The sequence below is a fragment of the Bubalus bubalis genome, chromosome 5, assembly GCF_019923935.1.
Source record: "Bubalus bubalis isolate 160015118507 breed Murrah chromosome 5, NDDB_SH_1, whole genome shotgun sequence".
Classification (NCBI taxonomy): Eukaryota; Metazoa; Chordata; class Mammalia; order Artiodactyla; family Bovidae; genus Bubalus; species Bubalus bubalis.
Genome location: NC_059161.1, coordinates 15,384,876 through 15,408,561, shown reverse-complemented (window position 1 = coordinate 15,408,561; position 23,686 = coordinate 15,384,876). Strand labels below are relative to the sequence as shown.

The 23,686-nt window shown below is 41.4% G+C and overlaps 1 protein-coding gene across 1 annotated transcript in view; it reads left to right on the top strand.

Annotated features, from left to right (window-relative positions):
• The window catches only part of C5H1orf21 (chromosome 5 C1orf21 homolog), a 242,451-nt gene that overhangs the window by 207,849 nt on the left and 10,916 nt on the right, over positions 1-23,686 (top strand). Inside the window, exons 4-5 of the mRNA XM_025285492.3 lie at positions 6,049-6,125; positions 13,962-14,022. Of these exons, the coding sequence (XP_025141277.1) occupies positions 6,049-6,125; positions 13,962-14,022 (138 nt within the window). The remainder of the gene's footprint in view (positions 1-6,048; positions 6,126-13,961; positions 14,023-23,686) is intronic.

The following is a 23,686-nucleotide window of genomic DNA, read 5'->3' as shown; positions in this document are numbered from 1 at the left end:
AGCTAAGCATGCCTGCACACAACGTGAGAGAAGCTAAGAAGAGAATGGTAAGTTTATCTAGACACTGACAAGTGTGTTCTGTTCGTAAAGAAGTAAAATCATTCAAAGCAAAGGAGAAGTTGTTTGATTTGCTGTTTAAATAAACCTGTCACTACCTGATGTCAGTTTGCAAGCATTTTTGAGAAATGGATGCTTTTTTGCAGCATCAGTCGAAAGCCCCCAAATGTAGAATTCAAAGGATTGCTGCTCTGGGAGGCCTTGCTATTGACCCCTGAGGCAACCCTGAAGAAACCCAAGGCCCAGTTTGAAAACTGCTCTATGGAAGGCCAAGAGGGGGAATGCTAAGCACAGAAGTTTCTTTTCTCTGGAATACAAGTCCTTCAACTTTTTTGAGCTAATGATCATCTAGGAATCTTGTTTAAAATGCAAATTCCTGGGTCCAATCCCAGTGAGGCACACTCAGGAGGTAGTGCATAGGGCCTGGCAATCTGTATTTTAACAAGCATCCCAGATGATTCTGATACCAGTATCTATAGATCATAAAAACACAGCTCTACCAATTGCCTGCTGAAAGGAAAGAAAGAAAAGAAAGGGATTCTCTGGTGGCTCAGACAGTAAAGCATCTGCCCGCAATGCAGGAGATGCGGGTTTGATCCCTGGGTCTGGAAGATTCCCCTGGAGAAGGAAATGGCAACCCACTCCAGTACTCTTGCCTAGAAAATTCCATGGATGGAGGAGCCTGGTGGGCTACAGTCCCTGGATCGCAAAGAGTCGGACATGACTGAGCGACTTGCCTGCTGAGGGCCCCTTTAATGGCTTCATCTTAACCCTACTTGGTCCCAGTTTATTTTAGGTACTTAGTTTATGAATGTCAAATGCCATTAAAATGGTTTTTTTCTTGCCACGGGAAGTTATGTCTTAGTTGCCTCTTCCATCATCTCCCAGTTTAACTCTCTGCTCCTGTTCCTGGAGCACCCCCGAGATGGCATGGCTCTCTGCCTCCCTGTCGGATCTGTTCCACCTGAGACTCTGAGCCTCAGCCTTCCTCCAGCCATTCTTGGTTTTGTTTGTTTGCTTGTTTCTTTTTTCAAAGGCGGATCTCTTTAAACGTCTCCGCCAACAAACAAACCCGAAGTGGAAGTTAAATGCAAATATAAAATGGACTTTTTTAAAAGATGTATTTATTTTTTGGCTGTGCTGGGTCTTCACTGCTGTCCACCAGCGTGGTAAGCAGGCGGTGCTCTGTAGTTGCGGCGCGCAGGCTTCTCACTGCGGTCGTTTCTCTTGTTGCGGAGAATGGGGTCTAGGCACACAGGCTCAGTAGTTGTGGCACAGGCCCCATTTCTCCAAAGCATATGAGATCCTCCCGGACCAGGAGTGGAACCAGTGTCTCCTGTACTGGCAGGCGGATTCTTCACTCCTAGACCACCAGGGAAGCCCTAAAACGGACTGCAAATACAGTGAACCTCTAAGCCCATAAATGTAGCAAGGTGTAGGTATTCTGATAGATACAAAGAACAAATCCAAATAAGTCACATTTGTAAAATAAATAAAGCCCACAATGAAACACCCACTTGAATGACTATAATCCAAAGGCAATACCAAGTGTTGGTGGGGAGGTGGAGAAACTGGAACCATCATGTACTGTGGAAATGTAAAAACGGTGCAGTCATTTTGGAAAACAGTTTGCTGATATCTTAAATTGTCAAATATAAACTTACCATATAATCTAGCAATTCCACTCCTTGAAATCCACCCAAGAGAAATGAAAATATATGTCCACACAAAGACTGGTATATGAGTGTTCATAACAGCATTACTCATAATAACCACAAACTGGAACCAATCCATATGTTCATTAATTTTGCGTGCATAAACAAAACACAGTATACCCATATGTTGGGGTATTAGCGATTAAAGTAAATGATATACTGAAATATGCTAAAGTATAAATGAACCTCAAGCATTACACTAAGTGATAATGCCAGATGCAAAAGCTTATATATTATATGATTCCTTTTATATGAATCTAGACAAAGCAAATTTGTAGAGACAGAAAGTAGATCTGGGGTTGCTGAGAGCGTAAATGTATGATGAAACTTTGGGGGCTGATAGAACTGTTCTAAAACTTAATTGTGGTGATAATTACACACCTCTATAAACGGACTAAATTATTTAAAGTGAAAATGTTAATCACTCAGTCGTGTCCAACTCTTTGCAACCCCATGAACTGTAGCCAGTCAAGCTTCTTTGTCCATGGAATTCTCCAGGTAAGAATACTGGAGTGGGTAGCCATTCCATTCTCCAGGGAATCTTCCTGACACAGGGCTTGAACCCAGGTCTCCTGCATTGCAGGCAGATTCTTTACCATATGAGCCAGCAGGGTGGCTGATTTAGCCCCTACGAAATCATTTAATCATACATTTATGATGGGGAAATTTTATTGAATATAGATTTTATCTCAGTAAGGAAGGTAAATATTTTTTCTTAAAGTATATACCATAATCAAATAATCGACAATTCTTTGCTATACAAAAGAAATAGAAAGACCCTATAGTTCAAGCGTGGCCTGCAGACCCCTGGAGGTTCCTGAGACATTCTCAGGGAGTCTTCAAGGTCGTTTTCCTAATAATAAAGAAGCTATTTGCCTTTTGCACTCTGTTGACATTTGCACTGACGGGGCAAAATCAGTGATGGGCAAAACTGCTTGTGCCTTAGCACAAATCAGGCACATCTTATTAGTAATCATAGTAGTGCTATTATTTTTTTATTGGAGCATAATTACTTTATACTGCTGTGTTAGTTTCTGCTGTACAATGAAGTGAACTAGCTATATGTATACATATATCCCCTCTCTCTTGAACCTCCCTCTTGCCACCCTCCCTGCCACCCCTTTAGGTCATCACAGAGCACAGAGCTGAGCTCCCTGTGCGATACAGCAGCTTCTAGCTGCTTTACACATGGTAGAGAATGTATGTCAATCCTAATCACCCAGTTCATCCCACCCCTCTTCCCCTCCTGCGTCCACATGTCCATTCTATGCATTTGCATCTCTATTCCTGCCCTGCAAATCGGTCCATCTGTACTATTTTTTCAGATTCCACATGTATGTGTTAAAATATTTGTTTTTCTGTTGCTGACTGACTTCCCTCTGTATGACAGACTCTAGGTCCATCCATATCTCTATATGACCATACTTCATTTCTTTTAGAAATGACTCAGTAGAAATTAATTTTATTAACTCTTATGCCTTAGGTGCATATCTTTTTATTTTTGAATAAATAAGATGGTCATCTTAGGAAAAGCACTTCTGCAGTTGATTGAGCTGCAAGCTGAATGAACAGTTGTTTTTTTGAGTCACCATCTCTACTGAAGAATACTGGATATTCAGACTTGGGTATCTGGCACATGTTTTCTCAGAAACGAATGAAGAGAGCCTGTTACTCCAAAGAAAACAATTATCAGTTATCGTTGCTGCTTATCAAATTCAAATGTTAAACCAGAACTATAAGGTTGGAGAACTTGTGTCCACCACCATAAGCCTGACAGCTTTTGTCAAAATTTTTCTTGTGAGATTGATGCTGATTTTAACAAATGTGATTTTTTTTTCATATTGTATAATGAAATGTATCAAAATTTGGAGAATATAGGTAAGGGGTCTCGATACTAAAAAGTTTGAAGACTACTGACCTAGTGACTAATGGCATGAATCCTGGGCCCATTCTGCATAGAGTCAAATCCCAGTGCTATTACTTGTTAGTTATAGAATCCCAGTAAGTGCTTCACCTCGCCATATCTCAGCTTCCTCACTATAAAATGGGGATAATAATGGTATGCATCGCAGAGAGGTGTGTGGCATACAAATGAGTTAATATGTGTATGCTTGTGAACATCAAAATGGGTTGATGTATGCAAACCAGTTAGGACCCGACTTATAGTAAATGCTCCGTGATTTGTTATTGATCTCTTGGTGAGTGGTAACTTGTAAAAAAAACAAATACATTATAAATACAAAATAGATAGAAATCTCTATGTAATTTTATTTATATATATATATATATATATATATATATATATGTAACTGGGAATCTCTAGCTGCTTTGACCCTCGCCCTTGCCTCTGCCTCACCTTTGGTCTTCTCACTTCCTGGGAAGGCATGTCTGTACCTGATATCCTAAAGTATCTTTCCCATCTATTAAGTCTCTGATATATTTGATGGGGGAATCCTTCTTTTTAGCAACCACATGATACATTTTTAAGGAAGATTTGGCGAGACATATAATTATGGAGGGTAGTCTAATAAACTGACTAGAAATAGGCTATAAGTATATGTCATTCTTAGAAGTCTCTTTCCTGCCTTAGCAGTGTTTAAAATTATGATGCATCACTTTAAGTTCAAAGAGTTTAGGAAATTATATGAATAGAGAAAAAGTATAAGGTTCTGTCTGTCATATCAAATAGACATATTTTTCAAACAGAAAAAATCCATTTTCAATGCTTAATCCAAGCAGACAGAAAGTTTAGAGAGAAAATGACTCATTTGGACGGAACCGACATCTTCAGTTCAGAGAGGCTGCTGCTGCTGCTGCTGCTAAGTCGCTTCAGTCGTGTCCCACTCTGTGCGACCCCATAGACGGAAGCCCACCAGGCTCCCCCATCCCTGGGATTCTCCAGGCAAGAATACTGGAGTGGGTTGCCATTTCCTTCTCCAATGCATGAAAGTGAAAAGTGAAAAAGAAGTCGCTCAGTTGTGTCCGACCCCTAGCGACCCCATGGACTACAGCCTACCAGGCTCCTCCATCCATGGGACTTACAGTTGAGCTATTTTTATCTCTATTTTAAAAAGTTAATTATGTGCTGACATCATTCATATGTTCTACCAATATTTGGTGAATGCCTCCTATGAAGTGCCAGGCTCTTCATAGGAGAAGAAGAGGAGGAGGAGAAGAAGAAAAAAAAAGAACTTTTTACTCCTTGCCTTAGCCCAGGTCTTTAATTATTGCCACACCTCAGGTTGCTTGAGTGTATGTAGTCACCTGTTGAATGGGTTCAACATTTCATTTTGGTGGGTATATTTAGAGAGCAAATTTTAAAGCCTTAAAATTTTTTTACTGGACTATAACTGCTTTACAATGCTGTGTTTCTGCCATATAACAATGTGAATCAGCCTTATGTATATATATATCTCCCCTCCCTCCTGAGTCTCCCTCCCACCCCCACCATCTCACTCATCTAGGTCATCACAGAGCCCCCAGCTGAGCTTGCTATGCTATACAGTAGCCTCCCACTAACTATCTGTTTTACACAGGGTAGTGTATACAATATTTGTTTTTCTCTTTCTAGCTTACTTCACTCTGTATAACAGGCTCTAGGTTCATCCACATCACTGCAGAGCAGTAGTGTTATTGAGATAGTGTGCTTGCTGATAATATTTGTATTTTAAGATTTGAAGGTATTTGACGGGGAATAAGAGATCAGGTCAGGCTAAAAGCCAAAGTACTTCTGGAATACAGGCTAGGTTGAGTTTTATTAATTTAATTGAATTCAGTCTCAATATTCATCATTCGTGGAAAATATTAGCTATTTTTTGTCATGTCCCTGTCCCTGCAAGGGCCTCGTGCAAACTCGGTAACTTCAATTGCCTTTCACAAGCAAAATGCACAAAATTACGTATCCTGAGCAAGCAACCACTGACTGTGATTATACTACTGCTGCTTTTTTTTCACACTAGGATCTTCTGATCTTTGATTCTCTTGCTATTTTTAGCAACTCCACCTAAAAATCAAATACTACTCACATGTAATTTTCTAAAAGGAGCCATTTTATAGCTCTTATAAAAGTTCATTCTTCTTCTCACGATAGTGTTCCCTGTTAAAATATCTGGCAGTTCTACCTGTTCTATGTAACATCTTTAAGGATTTTGTCTGCATGAGATAACCGGCCGTAAAGGCTCCCAAACAAATTTCACATTTTGGTAATGAAAATTCATGCTCCTGTTTAATTGCTGATTCTTACCTTGTCTTTTCCATGTGTGTTTATGTGTTTCAGGAAAAAAGTGCCAGTTCAAATGTAAGACTTAAAACTAATAAAGAGATCCCAGGATTAGTTCATCAACCCAGAGCAAAGTAAGTTCCAGTTCCTATTTGCCTATTTTGTTTTGAGAGAGAAAAACGTTTTTAGAGTGAGCTCCATTTTGCCTGCTAGATAACCAAGACTTAAGAAAAGGCCTCAGTAATTGAGACACATGATTTAGTCTAATGGAACATAATAGAGAGCCAAAGCAGACCCACAGTATATGGAAGAGCTGACACTTGCCATCAGGTAGGAGGCAATGACGGGAGTATCTTCATGACCGTGGGGTAGTGAAGAACTTTGAATAAGTCACAAAGGATACAAATTGTAAGAAAAATGATTAATTTTTATGACTATGATAAAATTAAGAACTTCTACTTCTCAAAATATACTGTAGGAGAGTAAAAGGCCACAAAAGGGTGGAATATGTTTATAAAACATATAATTAGCAATAGTGGATTCTTTACCAGCTGAGCCACAAGGGAAGCCCAGGAATACTGGAGTGGGTTGTCATGCCCTCCTCCAGGAGATCTTCCCAACCCAGGGATTGAACCCAGATCTCCTGCATTGCAGGCCAGTTCTTTACTGACTGAGCCACCAGGGAAGCCCAAGGATACTGGAGTGGAGAGCCTGTCCCTTCTCCAGCAGATCTTCCTGACCCAGGAATCAAACCAGGGTCTCCTGCATTATAGACGGATTCTTTACCAACTGAGCTATCAGGGAAGCCCAGTTAGATTTCCAGGATATATAAATTAACTATGTGAGTCAATAAATAAAAGATAGAACTTACAGGAAAATAGGCTAAAGACATAAACGACCACTTGACTGAAGAGGAAAATGAATAGCTGATGTGTCAGGGAAAACTACCATGTCACACCACAAGATTGGCAAAAATATAGTAGTCTGTAGATAGAAAAAGTTTACCAGGCTGTGGGACAACCAGCACGCTTAACTCCTGGTGGTGGGAATATAAGCTGGTACAATTACTTTGGAAAACACTTTGCAATATCTAGTAAAATTGTACCTGGGCATATCTGGCTGCCTAGCAACTCCACTCTCAGGTATATACCCTAGAGAAACTCTTATGGAGGTGTGCCAGTAGGCATATTTTTAAATATCCATAGCAGCACTGTTTATATGAACTCTTAAAGTTCTTGAAAGGATGGGACTTCCCAGTGTCCCAGTGGTTAAGAATGCATTTCTACTGCAGCAGACACAGATTTGATCCCTGGTGGAGGAATTAAGATCCCACATGCCATGCAGCACGGCCAAAAAAAAAAAAAACCTTTGAGATAAAACCCAAATGTCCATCAAACACAAAATGAATAACAGAAATGTAGTATAGTCATGATGGAAATACTACATATCAGTGAAAATAAATGACCTATAGCTACATAGATCAAGATGGAGGGATCTCATGAAATGTCAGACTGTGCCAGTAAAGTAAGTAGTAGTACCTGCTTATGTACAGTTTCATGCATATAAAAATACAAAAACAGGCAGAAGAAATATTTGTATATACATATATTAAACATATGTATATACACATATTGCTCAGTCAACTGAGCCACTCGTTCTTACGAGTGGCTCAGATGGTAAAGAATTATCTGCCTGCAATGCGGGAGACCTGAGTTCAATCCCTGGGCTGGGAATATCCCCTGGAGGAGGGCATGGCAACCCACTCCAGTATTCTTGCCTGGAGAATCCCCATGGACAGAGGAGCCTGGCGGGCTACAGTCCATGAGGTCACAAAGAGTCAGACACGGTAAGCGATTAAGCACATATGATAAAACAATAAAGACAAATAAGGAAATGAAAAGGCATTAAATTCAGGATAGTGCTTCTTTCCCCTGGATAGAAGACAATGGAACCAGAGGTTCTATCTCTTCATCCAAGTTGTGGTTACATGCAGGTCCCTTTAATTATTATTATTTAAAAATGTACAAATAGCATTATGTTTCCTTTTCCATGTGTTAAATATTTCACAATTAAAATGTTAGAGAATAATGAGTAGTTTTCTATATTATTCTGAAGCTGAGTCTATCATTGGTGATAAAATGCACTTTCTGTGACTTTGAAACTGCCTGTCCTTTCTTCAAAAAGGCTATTATCCCAAAGGCTGCAAATCTCTTTTGTGCTGTTCTGCCTAACTATGAACAAATTCCCTAAGGGTGCTGATCACATGAGTGAATCTGATACAGTCACTCCCACCCCCAATAAGTTTAATGAGGACATATTTGTAAATACACATCGTAAGTGGAAAGAGTTGTGTTCTCTGATTCTTTCTGGGAAGGTGAGACAAAAATAATATCACCACTTTAACCTGGGTGACTAGAATTGCTGCAGCAATGGCCACCGTGAGGTGGTGGTTAGGTCTCTTCAGGGGGCGGCCCATCAGCTCAGGGATTTAATTTCTTACTTCCAATGAAAACTGGACATTTTAAAATTCATTTATCATTTACAATGTCAGCCAATTTTTTTTCCCCAATAATGGGAGAGCCAATTTTTTCACCCTCAGGTAAGTGTTATACTATAAGCACAACCTCCCTAATCAACTTCACTCGTAACCACTTTTATCTACACTAATTTTTTCTGCCTCTGGGGACAACAGATATCTGAAGACACTATCGAATCATCTTTTCATCAAGCTGTTATATGTGTACTATTTTTAAATGCTTCTCTTATCTCATGAGTTCTAAAGAAAAGACTCTATTAAGAGAACGAAGGAGAGTTTCTTTTTTCCTTTACAGCAAATACTTATTTACTTCATTTTTACACAGTGAAATAGCATGCTTTGCAGTCTGGCATGTGCTAAAGCTTCCAGAGAAGTTGATTAAATTGGCTCATGTGTTTACACTAAAATTATAAAGAGAATCCCATTTTTCACACAGCATAATGCCTGTGTGTGTGTGTGTGTTTAAAACTGAATCAGATCATTGGGTTTCCAGAATTCAACTAAGAAATCTTTTTGAAGGTCTGAGAGAAAGATTTACTTTTCCTACATACTGACACATAGGATTCAGGAAATTATTATTTATTATGCAGTTGTATGGGCTTCCCTGGTGGCTCAGATAGTAAAGAATCTGCCTGCAATGAGGGAGACCTGGGTTCGATCCCTGGGTTGGGAAGGTCCCCTGGAGGAAGGTATAGCAACCCACTCCAGTATTCTTGCCTAGCGAATCCTTATGGACAAAGGAGCCTGGTGGGCTATAGTCCATGGGGTCACAAAGAGCTGGACATGACTGAGCGATGAAGCACAGCACATGCAGTTGTATAAAATGAGTTTGTTTCCCCCTTGAGTGGAGGGACAGTTCCATACCTGCTAACACCAGATTTATTAAGGATGAAGGCGAGTAGTGCTCACACCTTCGTTTGATGCGCCACGTAGAGTGCATTCTTACTGCCTTTGTAATCTCGGTCCAGTGAACTAATGTCTTGGAACTTTCGTTTTCTCCAAGAAAAATATAGGTGAAAAATCCTATCTTACAGGACTGGGGCCTAAGTGAAACAATGTATCCCTGGTGCTTATCAGAGTGTCTGACACTTGGTAAGAACGCCTTAGCAATTAGAAACAACCCCAAAAATGCCCTTTGACAGGAAATTGGGTAAATGAGCCGCACTGTATTCACACAGTGGAGTATTAGCAGCTAAAACGAATGAGCAGCAATACACAATCCTGGATGCCCCCTAGCAGCATAGCTAGTTCTAGCAACTAGAACAAAGAGTAAGTCCTGAAACATTACACGGAGCATGATACACACTATAAAGTTAACAACAACCAAAATAGGGACTTCTCTGGGGGTCCAAGGGTTAAGAATGTGCCTTCCAATGCAAGGGACACAGGTTCGATCCCTAGTCAGGGAACTAAGATCCTGCATCCCGCGCCTACTGAGCGCACAGGCTCTAGAACCTGTACGTCACAGCCCACATGCTGCAATTGAGACCTGACACAGCCAAATAGATAAATTAATTTTTTAATCTAAAATAAATCATCTGCTTTTTTTTTTTTTTTTTTAATCATCTGCTTTTTAAGCACATAGAGAGATGGAGTAAAGGAAAGTGGGGACATGATGTTTGAGGTGGAGGACCACAGGCATGGGTGGGAAGTAAGTAACCTCTAGGTTGTTGTTAAGATCCTAGCTTTGTTTTCTTTGTTTTGGTTTCATGGGTGCTTATTATTACTATTTTTTAAAAAATAATCAACTAAAGAAATGCAAGTCATGAACTACTAGCAACGGTGTGTCCTGCTGTGAGGGTTAGGATTGCCCCACTTCCCTGAGATTTCGTGCTCAGGTTGTATAGACAATCTGAGGTCCTTCGCCTTCGATCTCAAGCACATGATAAGGACCCCTGAGCCTGTGTGTCCTTCGCAGGGATGGCAGACACATTTGCAGAGTCGCTTTTACTAGAGAATTCTTCTTTGTCCATGCAATGTGCATATATGTCTGCTGCTGCTGAGTCACTTCAGTCGTGTCTGACTCTTCACAACCCCATGGACTGAAGCCTACAAGGCTCCTCCGTCTATGGGATTTTCCAGGCAAGAGTACTGGAGTGGGTTGCCATTGCCTTTGCCAATATATGTCTGAGTACTAACCAAACATCCCCGTTTCCATGCTTTGATGTTTCCAATAATGGAGTTAAGGAAGTTAGTAACAATCACAGAACGTTAGTGCCAAAAGGACCTCAGAGACCTGTTCGCTGTTTTAAAATGAGGAATCTGAGGCCTGCACCTCGCCCATGCTAACAAATGGTGCTGTCTCTATGAGGATCACGAATCACATGAATTTAAATACAGACCACTTGATTAACTAATTAAATATTCATTACCCTCCTGTTGTATCCAAGGCGATAAATGCTAAAAACTCTAACCCAAAAATTTCCACAGGGAACACAAAACCCTAAAAGTGCCATCTTTATGAAGTATCTTGGAGTTTCCTAGAGAAACTAATGGTGCTAATGATAAAGAATCTACCTACCAATGCAGGAGACGTAAGAGATGCAGGTTCCATCCCTGGGTTGGGAAGATCCCCTGGAGAAGGAAATGGCAACCCACTCCAGTGTTCTTGCCTGGAGAATCCCATAGACAGAGCAGACTGGTGGGCTACAGCCTGTAGGGTCACAAAGAGTCAGACACGACTGAAGTGACTCAGCAGGCCGGCAGGCATTTATATTAAGATACATAAATGTATTGTGTGCTCAGTCATGTCTGACTCTGTGTGACCCCATGGGTTGTAGCCTACCAGGCTCCTCTGTCCATGAGATCTTCCAGGCAAGGATACTGGAGTGAATAGCCATTCCCTTCTCCAGGGGCTCTTCCCGACCCAAGGATCGAACCTGGGTCTAAGATTTATATATAAATATCTTCATGCCTTTCCTGTCTGGGACCCAGAGCTGTTCAACAAACTCATCTGCTGAAAACTTGGCTAAGAACAGGAAGGATGCTCCCAAAAGTGTCTGAGCAACCATGGCGGGTACCAGAATATTCATGTTTCCCACTAACAAGAATCCCCCCAGGCTCTCCTTTGGAACCTGTTATGCTAACTTTAGACACAGCTCTAACAAGTTTGCCTGTGCTGCTTCTAAGCATGGAGTCAAAGCAGAAACTGAGAAGAAAGTGGAAAGAGGACTGATACCTTCTCTGACAAGGAGAAATGAAAGGAAGAGCTCAAAAGCAGGCAGAGAACAAAAGCCTGGAGTTTAAGGTCCTTTTGCTTAAAGAGAGCCAGCTCTAGCCATCTTAGAGGCTCCGGGGCTATCCCAGTATTACAGAAGAGCATTGTGATTTAAGGTGAGGAGAGTGGCTGCTGGTCGTCAAGTGAAAGCCAAGTAATGTTTGAGATAGACGGCTATTCAAGAGTATACAGTTTAGAAGACTTGCATCCAGAGTGGCTCAAATGAACGACGTTTTGGCACTTAAAGAAAGGAAAGCCATAAGAAATCTGGAAAAATTCAACTTTGCAAAGTGGCTTTTCTGTCCAGACAGAAAAAGAGAGGAGACTGTTTAATCTCTGTCATCATCAAAGATTCTGCCCTGCCTGTGTAAAATGCAGTGAGAGAGGACCTGTTTCTGAAACAGGACATCTGCCTTATTTGAATGATCATATTTGTTGTTGTCCAGTAGTGTCCAATTCTCTGCAGCTCCATGGACTGCAGCACGCCAGGCTTCCCCGACCTTCACCATCTCCCAGAGCTTGCTCAGACTCATGTCCATTGAACCAGTGATGCCATCCAACCATCCTGTCCTCCGTCAGCCCCTTCTCCTTCCTGCCTTCAGTCTTTCCCAGCATCAGAGTCTTTTCTAATGAGTTGGCTCACACATCAAGTGGCCAAAGTATTGGAGCTTCAGCTTCAACCTCAGCCCTTCCAATGAATATTGAGGACTGATTTCCTTTAGGATGGACTGACTGGATCTCCTTGCAGTCCAAGGGACTCTCAATAATCTTCTCTAACACCACAGTTCAAAAGCATCAATTCTTTGCCATTCAGCCTTCTTTATGGTCCAGCTCTCACATCCATACCTGACTACTGGAAAGGATAGCAAAAATTAGATTATATACATGAAAGTGCCTTAGAACTGTGAAAGTTGATGCTGATATCAGATATTTTCATTCTTTTTCTTTTATATCAGAGCTGATATTATTTTAAACCTAGATCTTACACACAGGGGAAACCTCCTTTAAGCCTTATTATCTGTCCTGGGAGGCCTGAAGGGTTTCCAGTCACTCGTGCCCCTCTCCGTGGCCCCTGCAGGGAATGTCAGGTAAGGTTGCCCACCACACCTAGACGAGAGTGGAAGAGGCTCTTCCAGAGCCACTCCTCCCCCTGCCCCCAGCCACTAAACCAGTAGGCAGTAATGTCAAGTGAAAGAAATTCTGGACCATGTGTCTCTTACCCCAGCATCCGGAACCGCCTTGGAACACCCACAGCTCTTTGCCAGGTCGAAACTACTGTCATTAAGACCACATTGCCCCCAAGTCCTTCCCCTCCCATCTGTGATCTTCTCTGCTCTCCTTACCTTCTTAGTTTTGCCCCCACCAACCACGCCCATCTCGCTGAGGATACTGTTAAATAGCAAAGAACAGGGAATCAGGGCGAGGGCTGCTCTAGACACGCCTCCTCACTTACTCCACATTATGGTGGAATTTCAGTTCCAAAAAGGCACATTAGCTGTCACCAGTATCAAAGATGTTTAGGGGCAAGGTCAAGTTCTTGGCTTGTCTGCAGCCAGCGCACAGCCATACAGTCAGCTGAATACCGTGCTCACACCTTTGTAAAATACACATTTTAATATCATAATTAGGATATGTTTTTTAAAGAATCTTTTTAAAAATATTTATGTATTTTATTTTTGGCTGCACTGGGTCTTAGTTGTGGCATGTGGGCTCTTCCTTGTGGAGCACAGACTTAGTTGCCCCAGGGCATATGGGATCTTAGTTCCCCAACCAGGGATCCAACCCATGTCCCCTGCATTGGAAGGCGGATTCTTAACCACTGGACTGCCAATGAAATCCCAGGATATATTTTCTTGTTATACTTACACACAGCATTGAAATATGCCATGTGCTGCTTACCTGTGCTTTTTGTTTTAATTATAGATGTGTATCCAAAGGAAAAAAAATGGGCACACACTTCCCAGTAACACCAACATAAATAATATGTACACTGAAAGGAAATTGTGTTCCTTAAGTTGTAGAAACTGATAGGCTATTATGAAACACATGTGTAGGATTACGCTCATGACATTTAGCCTTAGTATGACTTCAGAGCACTTCAGTGGAAAAGTCTGCAAAAAATAAATGACTACCCCAAAGTTTAGACGCATGGCATTTTTGACCTGAGGGAACTGGGAAACACTGAAAATATGCACTTAACTACTCTTTGTTTTTCAGCATGCACATCTCTGAAAGCCAACAAGAATTCTTCAGAATGCTGGATGAAAAAATTGAAAAGGTAAGAAGTGAAGTAACTGCATATTTCAAGGGGACTGTTGCCTCATGAGTTAAGAGTAACAACATTCTGGTGTCTGTGGTACAAAGCTGTTCTTGCAAGGGGGTGGTTAGAATTAACAGCAGTCACCCCACACACACAACTTGGAAGGTGGCTGTGAGAAGGGTTAATGTATGACTGAGCTTCCCAGGATCCTGGGCTACGGCTGATCTTTCACTGAAGCGTGGAAACTCAGAGTGAGACTGGTGAGAGCCTTTGCCTATAAAGTGTTGCTATCACTGTGTATTGTCCACCCCTGATCCCCTGCTCCGTTCTCAGGCTGCAGGCAAGGAGGTCCTTAGTGCCTGCTTACTACATGCCCAGGGCTTCTCTGACTTCTTTACAGACGTCACAAACATGTTGCAGTCGATACCTGCTTGAGGGAGCTGGCCATGAGACAAGTAATACATGCATTTTACAAAGAAACTGAGGCTTAGAATGCCTGAGTATAACTTAGCCAGGTTTGCAAAGCTAATAGCGGTAGAGTTAGAATTCCAGCCCATGTCTGTCTGACTCAAAAGCAGAACCTCCAAGTCACTTCTCCATACGGGTGTGGATTTTATAATGACGGGAAGATTCAAAGTTGATCCATGTGGAAATTTAACCCATATTTATGCTCTCAAAGTGCCATATGCAAATCAATTGAATGAAGAGTAGAATATGGTAATCATTAAAGGTTTGCATGCTCATAGAATTTCAATTTATCACTGCAGGGAGTGAATTTTAAATGCTAAAGTCATACATCTGAGAACTGTAATTTGAAAGCCTTATTCTAAAGAAGAGTTAAATTCTAAATTCAGAACATATCCCAACTATGGTTAAGGCATCACAGACCAAGTTTACTTTTGAAATGTTTTCCATTTTAATTTTTATTTCTTTTTTATGGTTTGTGGTCCTTAAGTATTTCTTCATGAATTCCTAGGTTATGTATATGTCAGTGGAAGATAGTGAAGAAGGTCTTAAATTCATCTGTATTTCAGTAGCAGACTCCACTCTGAGGTAGACCCCTGCCCCAAAAGAATCATTATAAAATTTTCTAATGCACCATTAAAAGACCAGCATATATTACCAATGTAAAAAATAGAAATGGGTAATGAATTAAAATAATAATTTAATCTATAGTGTTCATCAGCTGTGCTCACATACTCATTTGAGTATGTATTTTTCTTTTTTACTTTTAGTGAAATTTTAGCTTATGCATGACTTTTTAGATTGAAAACATCATCTAAGAATAATTAGCAATTTTCACATATTGATTCAAAAGCTGACTAACTTGCCGATAACATTTTGTTTTCAGTAAAGAGAAACCTAAAAAGAAACATTTTGTTCCCACTCTAATGGTGAAGATTTTTTTTCTCTGTTTGGATTATTTCTCCTGCACTAACATTTTGGCAATAAAAATATATGCTTATTAGTTAGAGGTAATCTGCAAAAATTGAAACCTGAATTGTAAGTTATCTTTTTAAGCAACATTTACAAACCCTGACAAAGTGTTTAAAATGATCTGATCTCTTTCCAGTGTGTCTCCATAATTGAAATTCTACCTCTTGTTACTCAAAACTGAAATTCATTGTTCTCATCTGGAATTCAATTTCCTGTGCATCTAAGGTGTAGACAATCATGTGTTTAGTGCAACAAAAGCGAAGTTTATAACTTGATCATTTGTTTGGTGTAACTTTCCTTGGACAAAGGAGCATTTGTAGATTCAGCATAAACAGTGTTCCCACTATATATTGAACACATTCATATTCAAAAAAGGAGCGGTTATATAATCTGTGATAATTGCCCAGTTACAGATTTCTAAGGGAGTTTTCTATCAACTCTGAGCCAAACTTTCCTGTTTCTCCTCCCTTACCTAAAGTTCATCCTTCTGAATTTTGCGACTATGCTATCCTTTGTATCATCTAAACATTTAGCCTCCCTCAAATTAAAATATTTCATCGTAATGTATATGTTTGGCTTAATATAATCTTCACAATAGTTTACGTAACCAAAATTGGAAGTTGCATTCTTGTGAACTATTTTGCTGACTTTTTACCATTGCTGAGTATTTCTTTGCTCCAACTAGCATGTGGACAATCATAAATGCAATTCAAAACTATTCTTTAGGTTTTATGTTGTTGTTGTTCAGTCGCTAAGTTGTATTCAATTATTTGCGACCCCAGGAACTTCCACGTCCCTGTCCTTCACTATCTCCCGGCATTTGCTCAGACTCATGTCCATTGAGTCAGTGATGCCATCCAACCATCTCATCCTCTGTCACTCCCTTCGCCTTTTGCCTTGACTCTTTCCCAGCATCAGGCTCTTTTCCAGTAAATCAGCTCACCTCATCAGATGGCCAAAGTATTGGAGCTTCAGCTGTAGCCATGGTCCTTCTAATAAATATTCAGGGTTGATTTCCTTTAGGATTGACTGGTTTGATCTCCTTGCAGTCCAAGGGACTCTAAAGACTCTTCTCCAACACCACAGTTCAAAAGCATCACTTCTTCCGTGCTCAGTCTTCTTTATGGTACAACTCTCACATCCATACATGACTACTGGAAAAACCATAGCTTTGACTAGATGGACCTTTGTCAGCAAAGTAATGTCTCTGCTTTTTTTTTTTTTTTAAACTTTACATAATTGTATTAGTTTTGCCAAATATCAAAATGAATCCATTATCTAGGTTTGCCATGGCTTTTCTTCCAAGGAGCAAGCGTCTTTTAATTTCAAGTCTGCAGTCACCATCCGCAGTGATTTTGGAACCCAAGAAAATAAAACTTGTCATTGCTTCCACTTTTTCCAAATTTATTTGCCCAGAAGTGATGGGACCAGATGCCATGATCTTAGTTTTTTGAATACTGATTTTCTAGCCAGCTTTTTCACTCGCCTCTTTCACCTTCATCAAGATGCTCTTCAGTTCCTCTTTACTTTCTGCCATTAGAGTGGTGTCATCTGCATATCTGAGGTTGTTGCTATTTCTCCCGGCAATCTTGGTTCCAGCTTGTGATTCATCCAGCCCAGCGTTTCTCATGATGTACTCTGCATATAAGTTAAATAAGCAGGGTGACAATATACCACCTTGAGGTACTCCTTTCCCAGTTTTGAACCAGCCAGTTGTTCCATGTCCAGTTCTAACTGTTGCTTCTTGACGCACATACAGGTTTCTCAGGAAACAGGTAAAGTGGTCTAGTATTCCCATCACTTTAAGAATTTTCCTCAGTTTGTTGTGATCTACCTAGTCAAAGATTTTAGTGTAGTCAATGAAGCAGAAGTAAATGTTTTTCTGGAATTCCCTTGCTTTCTCTATGATCCAATAAATGTTGGCAATTTGATCTTTGGTTCCTCTGCCTTTTCTAAATCCAGCTTGTACATCTGGGAGTTCTCAGTTCACATACTATTGAAGCCTAGTTTGAAGGATTTTGAGCATAACCTTACTAGCATGGGAAATGAGTGCAATTGTCCAGTAGTGTAAACATTCTTTGGCATTGCCCTTCTTTGAGACTGGAATGAAAACTGACCTTTGCCAGTCCATGGTTCCTGCCGAGTTTTCCAAATTTGCTGACTTATTGAGTGCAGCACTTTAACCGCATCATCTTTTAGGATTTTAAATAGTTCAGCTGAAATTCCATCATCTCCACTAGCACTACCTTTGTTTGTTTTATAGGGTTGACTTAAAAAATTAAACTCAGAGCTTCATGCTGAAAATTGGACTCATTCTGAAAGGGCTTGATTTTTGAGATTTAATTTTTCTCTGGATTCCTTTTTTTCTTCCTTAAATTGTTAAGAAGCAAAGCTGAGTGAATCTGTAGTGATTTAAACCTGCCCTTCCTTGATTCATCCTTTGTATTTATTGAATGTCTCCAGGGCATGATACCTTTCAGCTCTCCTCTCCATACCAAAAGAAATCTCTGCTCTGTCTCCTCAAGGTATATGCAAAAGTACCATTGATATAGGGAAACAAAGATGATATTTATTGTGAAATTTAGTATGCACGACTCTACTTCCCGAGTGGCATAGTGGTAAAGAATCCACCTGCCAACGCAGGAGACACTAGAGGCATGGATCAGGCAGATCCCCTGGAGGAGGAAATGGCAACCCACTCCAGTATTCTTGCCTGGAAAATACCATGGATGAGGACCCTGGCAGGCTACATGGGGTCTCAAAGAGTCGGACACAACTGAGCACGTGCGCACGTACACACACACACACACACACACACACACACACACACTACTTCAGAAATAATCATGGTGCCAAGCTGCAGTTTACTTCTGCACTGCAACTGGGCAAGCAGTGTTGTAAGAAGTTATCGGTGGCAAAGAAAAGCAAGTAGCAAAAATGAATTAATTATTTAGCATTTATGAGTACCAGGCATTATGCGATGACTCAGGATAGAAAAACAGGAAACGGGGGATACAAAATAAGTAGGAAACAGTCCCTTGCCTTGAGGAGCTCAGTTCTAAAAGCAAACATCTTTGAAAAGGTAATTATTTTAAGCATGGAGGAGTCCTTCACCCAGCACCCCCACCTCCACTATCACCGAGTCAGGTGTTCCTTTATTGAATGCAGATGTTTCAGGAGTCAAGTGCTGAAACTTGAGGTCCATGAACCAGGTAGTTGGGATTCTTTGGCCACTTGACACCGTTTCACTCTGCTGGCATGAGGAAAGTGAAGACACTGAGCTGCATCTGAAGATGACCATGGGAGCGATTTTTATCAGGACAGCAATGAGAGTTCACAAGAGCGTTATAACCTCTGATCTACATTTCCTTTTCCTTTTGGAAAGTGAAAATCCTGTGAAACAATGAGAGCACCTCATTTATCTTTACCTCATTAATTTTTACTCAAGTACTTACCTGTTATTCTGTGACAGTCTGTAGTTGTGCCTGACAATTCGCAGGCTTCTGAATCTTATGTAAAGTGATGACATTTGCCTAGTATTGCATCTTAAAGAAAATGACGGTTCACTGCAGAGGAAGATAATGATTTTAAACTTGTCTTTCAGTATAATCAGAGGAGAAAGAAGAGATCTAGATTATTAAAACGTGGCCCTGTGAAGGAGTTTTTGAATATGATACCAAAGACAGATCACATCAGATTTTAATATATGCTTTCTAAAATAAAATATTTAAATTTACTTGTAAGAAGAATAAAAAGTAAATACATTTTTAAAGTATCTGCCTTAAGAGTATCTTTTCCAGGCAAACACAGGGATTTATATTTTGTTTTAGGAAGATTTAAGAACAGCAGCCAATGACTGGGAAATCTTTTGCCTTCTGAAAGAGAACTGTGATTATTAAATAAAGAATGTCTCGGCACAGAGCTATCTGCGTCTAGTTACTTTTCCTCATGCAAGGCATCTTAAGCGTTGCATCATGGGCATCTTTTGGGAATTTTGTTAAAGTTATAAAAACACTCCCTATAAAAAGGCACATGCTGTCATATACACAACATTCTGAAGTAAAACTTTAGAGTTTATATCTCTCTGGAGCCTGTCCTTGGTCCCCAGGCAAAGAACCTGTGCATTTCACTGGTATGCTTTGCTCAGATCCAGGGCCCGATGACACCCATGAGCACCCATGAGTCTCATCAGCATCTCGTCTTATTCATGTGTATCTCTGACTTAAAAGAAAATTAGGAAACCAAGCACAGATTAACTCCAGCACAACCCTGTCTGCTTCCTTTCTCATCTCCCTTCTCCTCTTTGAAAACAGCTCGTAGTCCTTCACCACCCCTCCATGGGTGAGCCATCAGCGTGCCACTCTACTTCACATATTCCTGCACAGTTTTAAGACTCTGCCTCTGTTGACCGGAATTATTCAATGTGACATTTTGAGGAAATGTCTGAGAAAGAGCAGCGTGTGGATTTTAAATGAGCTGATTTTTAAAGATGCTTATCTGTAGACCTCTACATCTATGGCAAAATCATTTATACTCAGAAAATGTTTGGGTTCCTGAAATGGCCTGAGTTCCTTGGCCCCAGAACTAGTTGGTGAGAGAGATCACGATAAGTCTGCATTTCTAAATTTATTTCAAGGCCTCCTTTTCTTAATATTATGTCAGAACTCCGTTGTGAATCAGTGTGTCGCAGATCAAAAGGTGTTTGCTTTCCATCTGGTGAAGAGACTGACTTGTGTGTAATTATGAGCTGTGATTCTGGGTTCTATGTATAAACCATTCCTGTAGTAGAGAGTTTAACCTCAGAGCTGCTATGGAATCGAAGATACTGTCTGGCACCTGCAGGTGATGATAGGCTTTACCTTCAGGTGGTGCATTTAGAGGTTTGCCCACCAGTGATGGGAAACACGGGACTGTTTTATCAAATCCTGAACAATGTCACCCGGCCTGCCCCATGTGTACAGATGAAGTCATAGCTTATCCCTCCCACCCAGCTTGCCAGTTCTGGTAACAACCTGGACCTTCAACACTGGCAAAGAGATGCTTTTGGCGGCCTGAGTATTTTGGAAGTGGGCTGGGCTGCCAGTATCATTGCATTGAACAGTTCCTTGCTCCACAGGAAACACAACAGGGCCCTGCTTTTGCTAATAACCAGACCATTCCTGTGTCTCCTTTCCCTTCATCCCCCGCCTCGCCTACTCTCTGCCCTGTATGCATCTTGCCTCATTCATCGGCCAAATTAAAGCTGTGATTACAACGGTAAGGACGTGACTCAGCCCTGTTTTGTTTCTCTCCCGACTACATAGCTTTATGCAGGTGACTTCTTACTGGAATTCAAGTTGAAATGTACCACGTACGTGCCTGCGTGCCGTCACTTCAGTCGTGTCTGACTCTTTGCGACCCCATGGACTATAGCCCACCAGGCTCCTCTGTCCATGGGATTCTCCAGGCAAGAGTTCTCGAGTGGGTTGCTATTTCCTCCTCCAGGGGATCTTCCCCACTCAGGGATCGAACCTGCATCTCTTACATCTCCTGCATTGGCAGCGGGTTCTTTACCACTCATGCTACCCGCTTAGTCACGATGGTAGTAGGTGCAGGAACCACTGGTGATGTGTATGCACACCGTGGGCTTTGAGGATCCCCACGTTCCCCAGCATCCCAGGTAGCTACTAGTCATGGGGGACGCAGCCAAGGAAAATAAAGCGGGCGGCAAGCCTAGAAGAAATACAGCACAACCAGTCTCCACTCACTTTCTTTTTTTCTGGAGGGCTTGATTTTCAGAGAATTCTCGAGGTTCTATCAGCCTGGCACCTGAGAGAGTAGCAAAGGAGAGAAGAGTGCAGGTTCCAGAACAAGGGAGTACAAGAATGCAGACAAAAACCATGCCTTTTTTATGAATGTGGTGAGGCTGACTGTGCTCTGAACTCAGCGGCAACATGGAGCACAGCTGGTGAATGGTGCCGTTTTGCTGGACGTGCAAGGGAAGACTGCCTGAGAAGCCACTCAGCAGGGAGACAGTGACGCAGGCTTGAGTCATTTTCTTGCCTTGTTCCCTATTGGCTTCTCCTTCCCATCCTTTTCCTCGGCTGTCTGCTTCCCTTCCTCCCATGGCTTTTCCACTCTTCGCCTCTAGCAGCCAGGGGACATTGCTTTAGCCATGCAGAGAACACTAGGGGACAGAGAGAGGAGAGTGCCAACCTCTGTAACTGCTGATGTTTTATTTAAGAATCTTGAAAAGGACTCAAAGCATTACATAGATGGTACCCTAAGGACGAACACTGGATCTTGTTCGTGTGTGTTTCCCTCAAACCTAGCAGAAGGCCTAGCAGAGGGTTAGAACGCGTTCTCCCCAGCCGTGGGCCCAGGACACCCGCTCCTCACTGTGCTCCGGGCCTTCTCTCCCTCGTATCTGGCTCGTTCACTGCCTTGTGCCTTCTGCAGGCAGGGACCTCCCATCCGTAGCTGCAGTCCTCTTCCTGGCCAAATGCATGTGCTTCCTATTCTGAAAGCAGTCCTGCTTCCTGTGCCTTTCCTCACCCCTCTGTGTAGGAAGGAAGGAAAGGAACCAGCTTGTCACACTCTCCTGTTTCTGGTTGGCTAGCCCATGGAGCAGGAAGAGGGTCAAACCCAACATTCTCCACTCTCTCCATCTGTGACTGGGTGGGCCAGTCGCCATCCATTAGGCCTCTCTGGGGGACGGGAGGTAGGCGAGGGGATAAGGAAAGGTTGCTGAGTTCTCTAATCCAGCAAGAACTCTGATTCTCGTTGACCAGCTGCTCTCAGTTAAAAACTGTAAGGAAAGGAGGTGTGTGCTTAGCTCCCCAAACCTCTAGCCATGTTCAAAACAAATTCTAGGGTATGAGCAATTTTTTCAGAACAAAGAGCTCTAAAGTTTGTCTGGAAGGCACATATTTTTCAAGAGGCATATCGGGGCCCGATGGCTAAGGCTCTGCTCCCAATGCAGGGAGGTTCTGTCCCTGGTCAGGAACTAGATTCCACATGCCATGCCACAACTAAAGATTCTGCATGCCTCAGCGAAGATAGAAGACCCCATGTGCTGCAGCTAAGACCTGGTACAGTCAAATAAATAAATCAAAATTAAAAAAATTTAAGGGATATGGGTTGAAATCCCAGACTTGCTAACGCCATTGTCCTGAAGGAAGTGAGTCGTATGAGGCTTCGTGTCCTACAGGAAGTGAATCCTAGGGAGAACCCATGAGTCTCCAGTCCACCAAGTGCATTCCCCTGGCAAGGGGCAAGGGGGTGGTATTGAAATCTTAACTCTTAATACGTGCTGCTGCTGCTGCTAAGTCACGTCAGTCGTGTCCGATTCTGTGTGACCCCTTAGACGGCAGCCCACCAGGCTCCCGTCCCTGGGATTCTCTAGGCAAGAATACTGAGAATAGACTAATTGAAGACATCTCTTTGAATTAAATCCATCAAGTGACCTGGAAATCTTCTGCAAAAATACCACATATTTTTATAGTGTTTCATTTTATCATTGTGAGGAATCAGGTATAACTGGGGAAATTGTTATAATATTAAGTGAAAAAAAAATTTTAATTGTGTCTATCATAGGACTGAAACTATATAAAAATGGTACACATATGATCAGAGATTTAAGTGAAACTTTGAAAGCCTTCTGATTTATTAGGAAGACAGGTTTCCAAGAAAATTTTTTAATTTAATTTCAATTTTGATTGATGGTTTTCTTATAAAATAAGAACAATTTTATAAAATGGCCTTTTGGAGAAGTCTGGTCCCATCTGGAGAGAAATCTTTCTTAAAATGAAAATCATATCTGCTGTTTGAGCTCTTAGGAAGAGGGCCTTTGAACCCACTGATGATAATTGTATTTTCTGTGACAAGAGTGGGCAGAATAGAGCCTATGGGCCAAATCTAGCCCACCAGACAAGCATAGCTTTTATGTGTTTAAATGGTTGAGGGGAACAAAATGCAGAATAATATTTTCTGATATGTGAAACATTATGTGAAGTTCCAACTTCAGTGTCTACAAATAAAGTTTTATTGGAACACAATCATGCTATTTCTTTTACTTTTATCTTCTTTTGCATTTATGGCTGCCTTCATGCTTATAGCTGAAGTAGAGCTGCATCAGAGACCCTTTGGAATGCAAAGCCTGGAATATTTACTGTTTGGCCCTTCACAGAGAAAGTCTCCAATCCCTGGCTTAAGACATGGCCCAGGGACATGGCATCCCGAGTACTGTATCCTTGCTTTTCTCTGT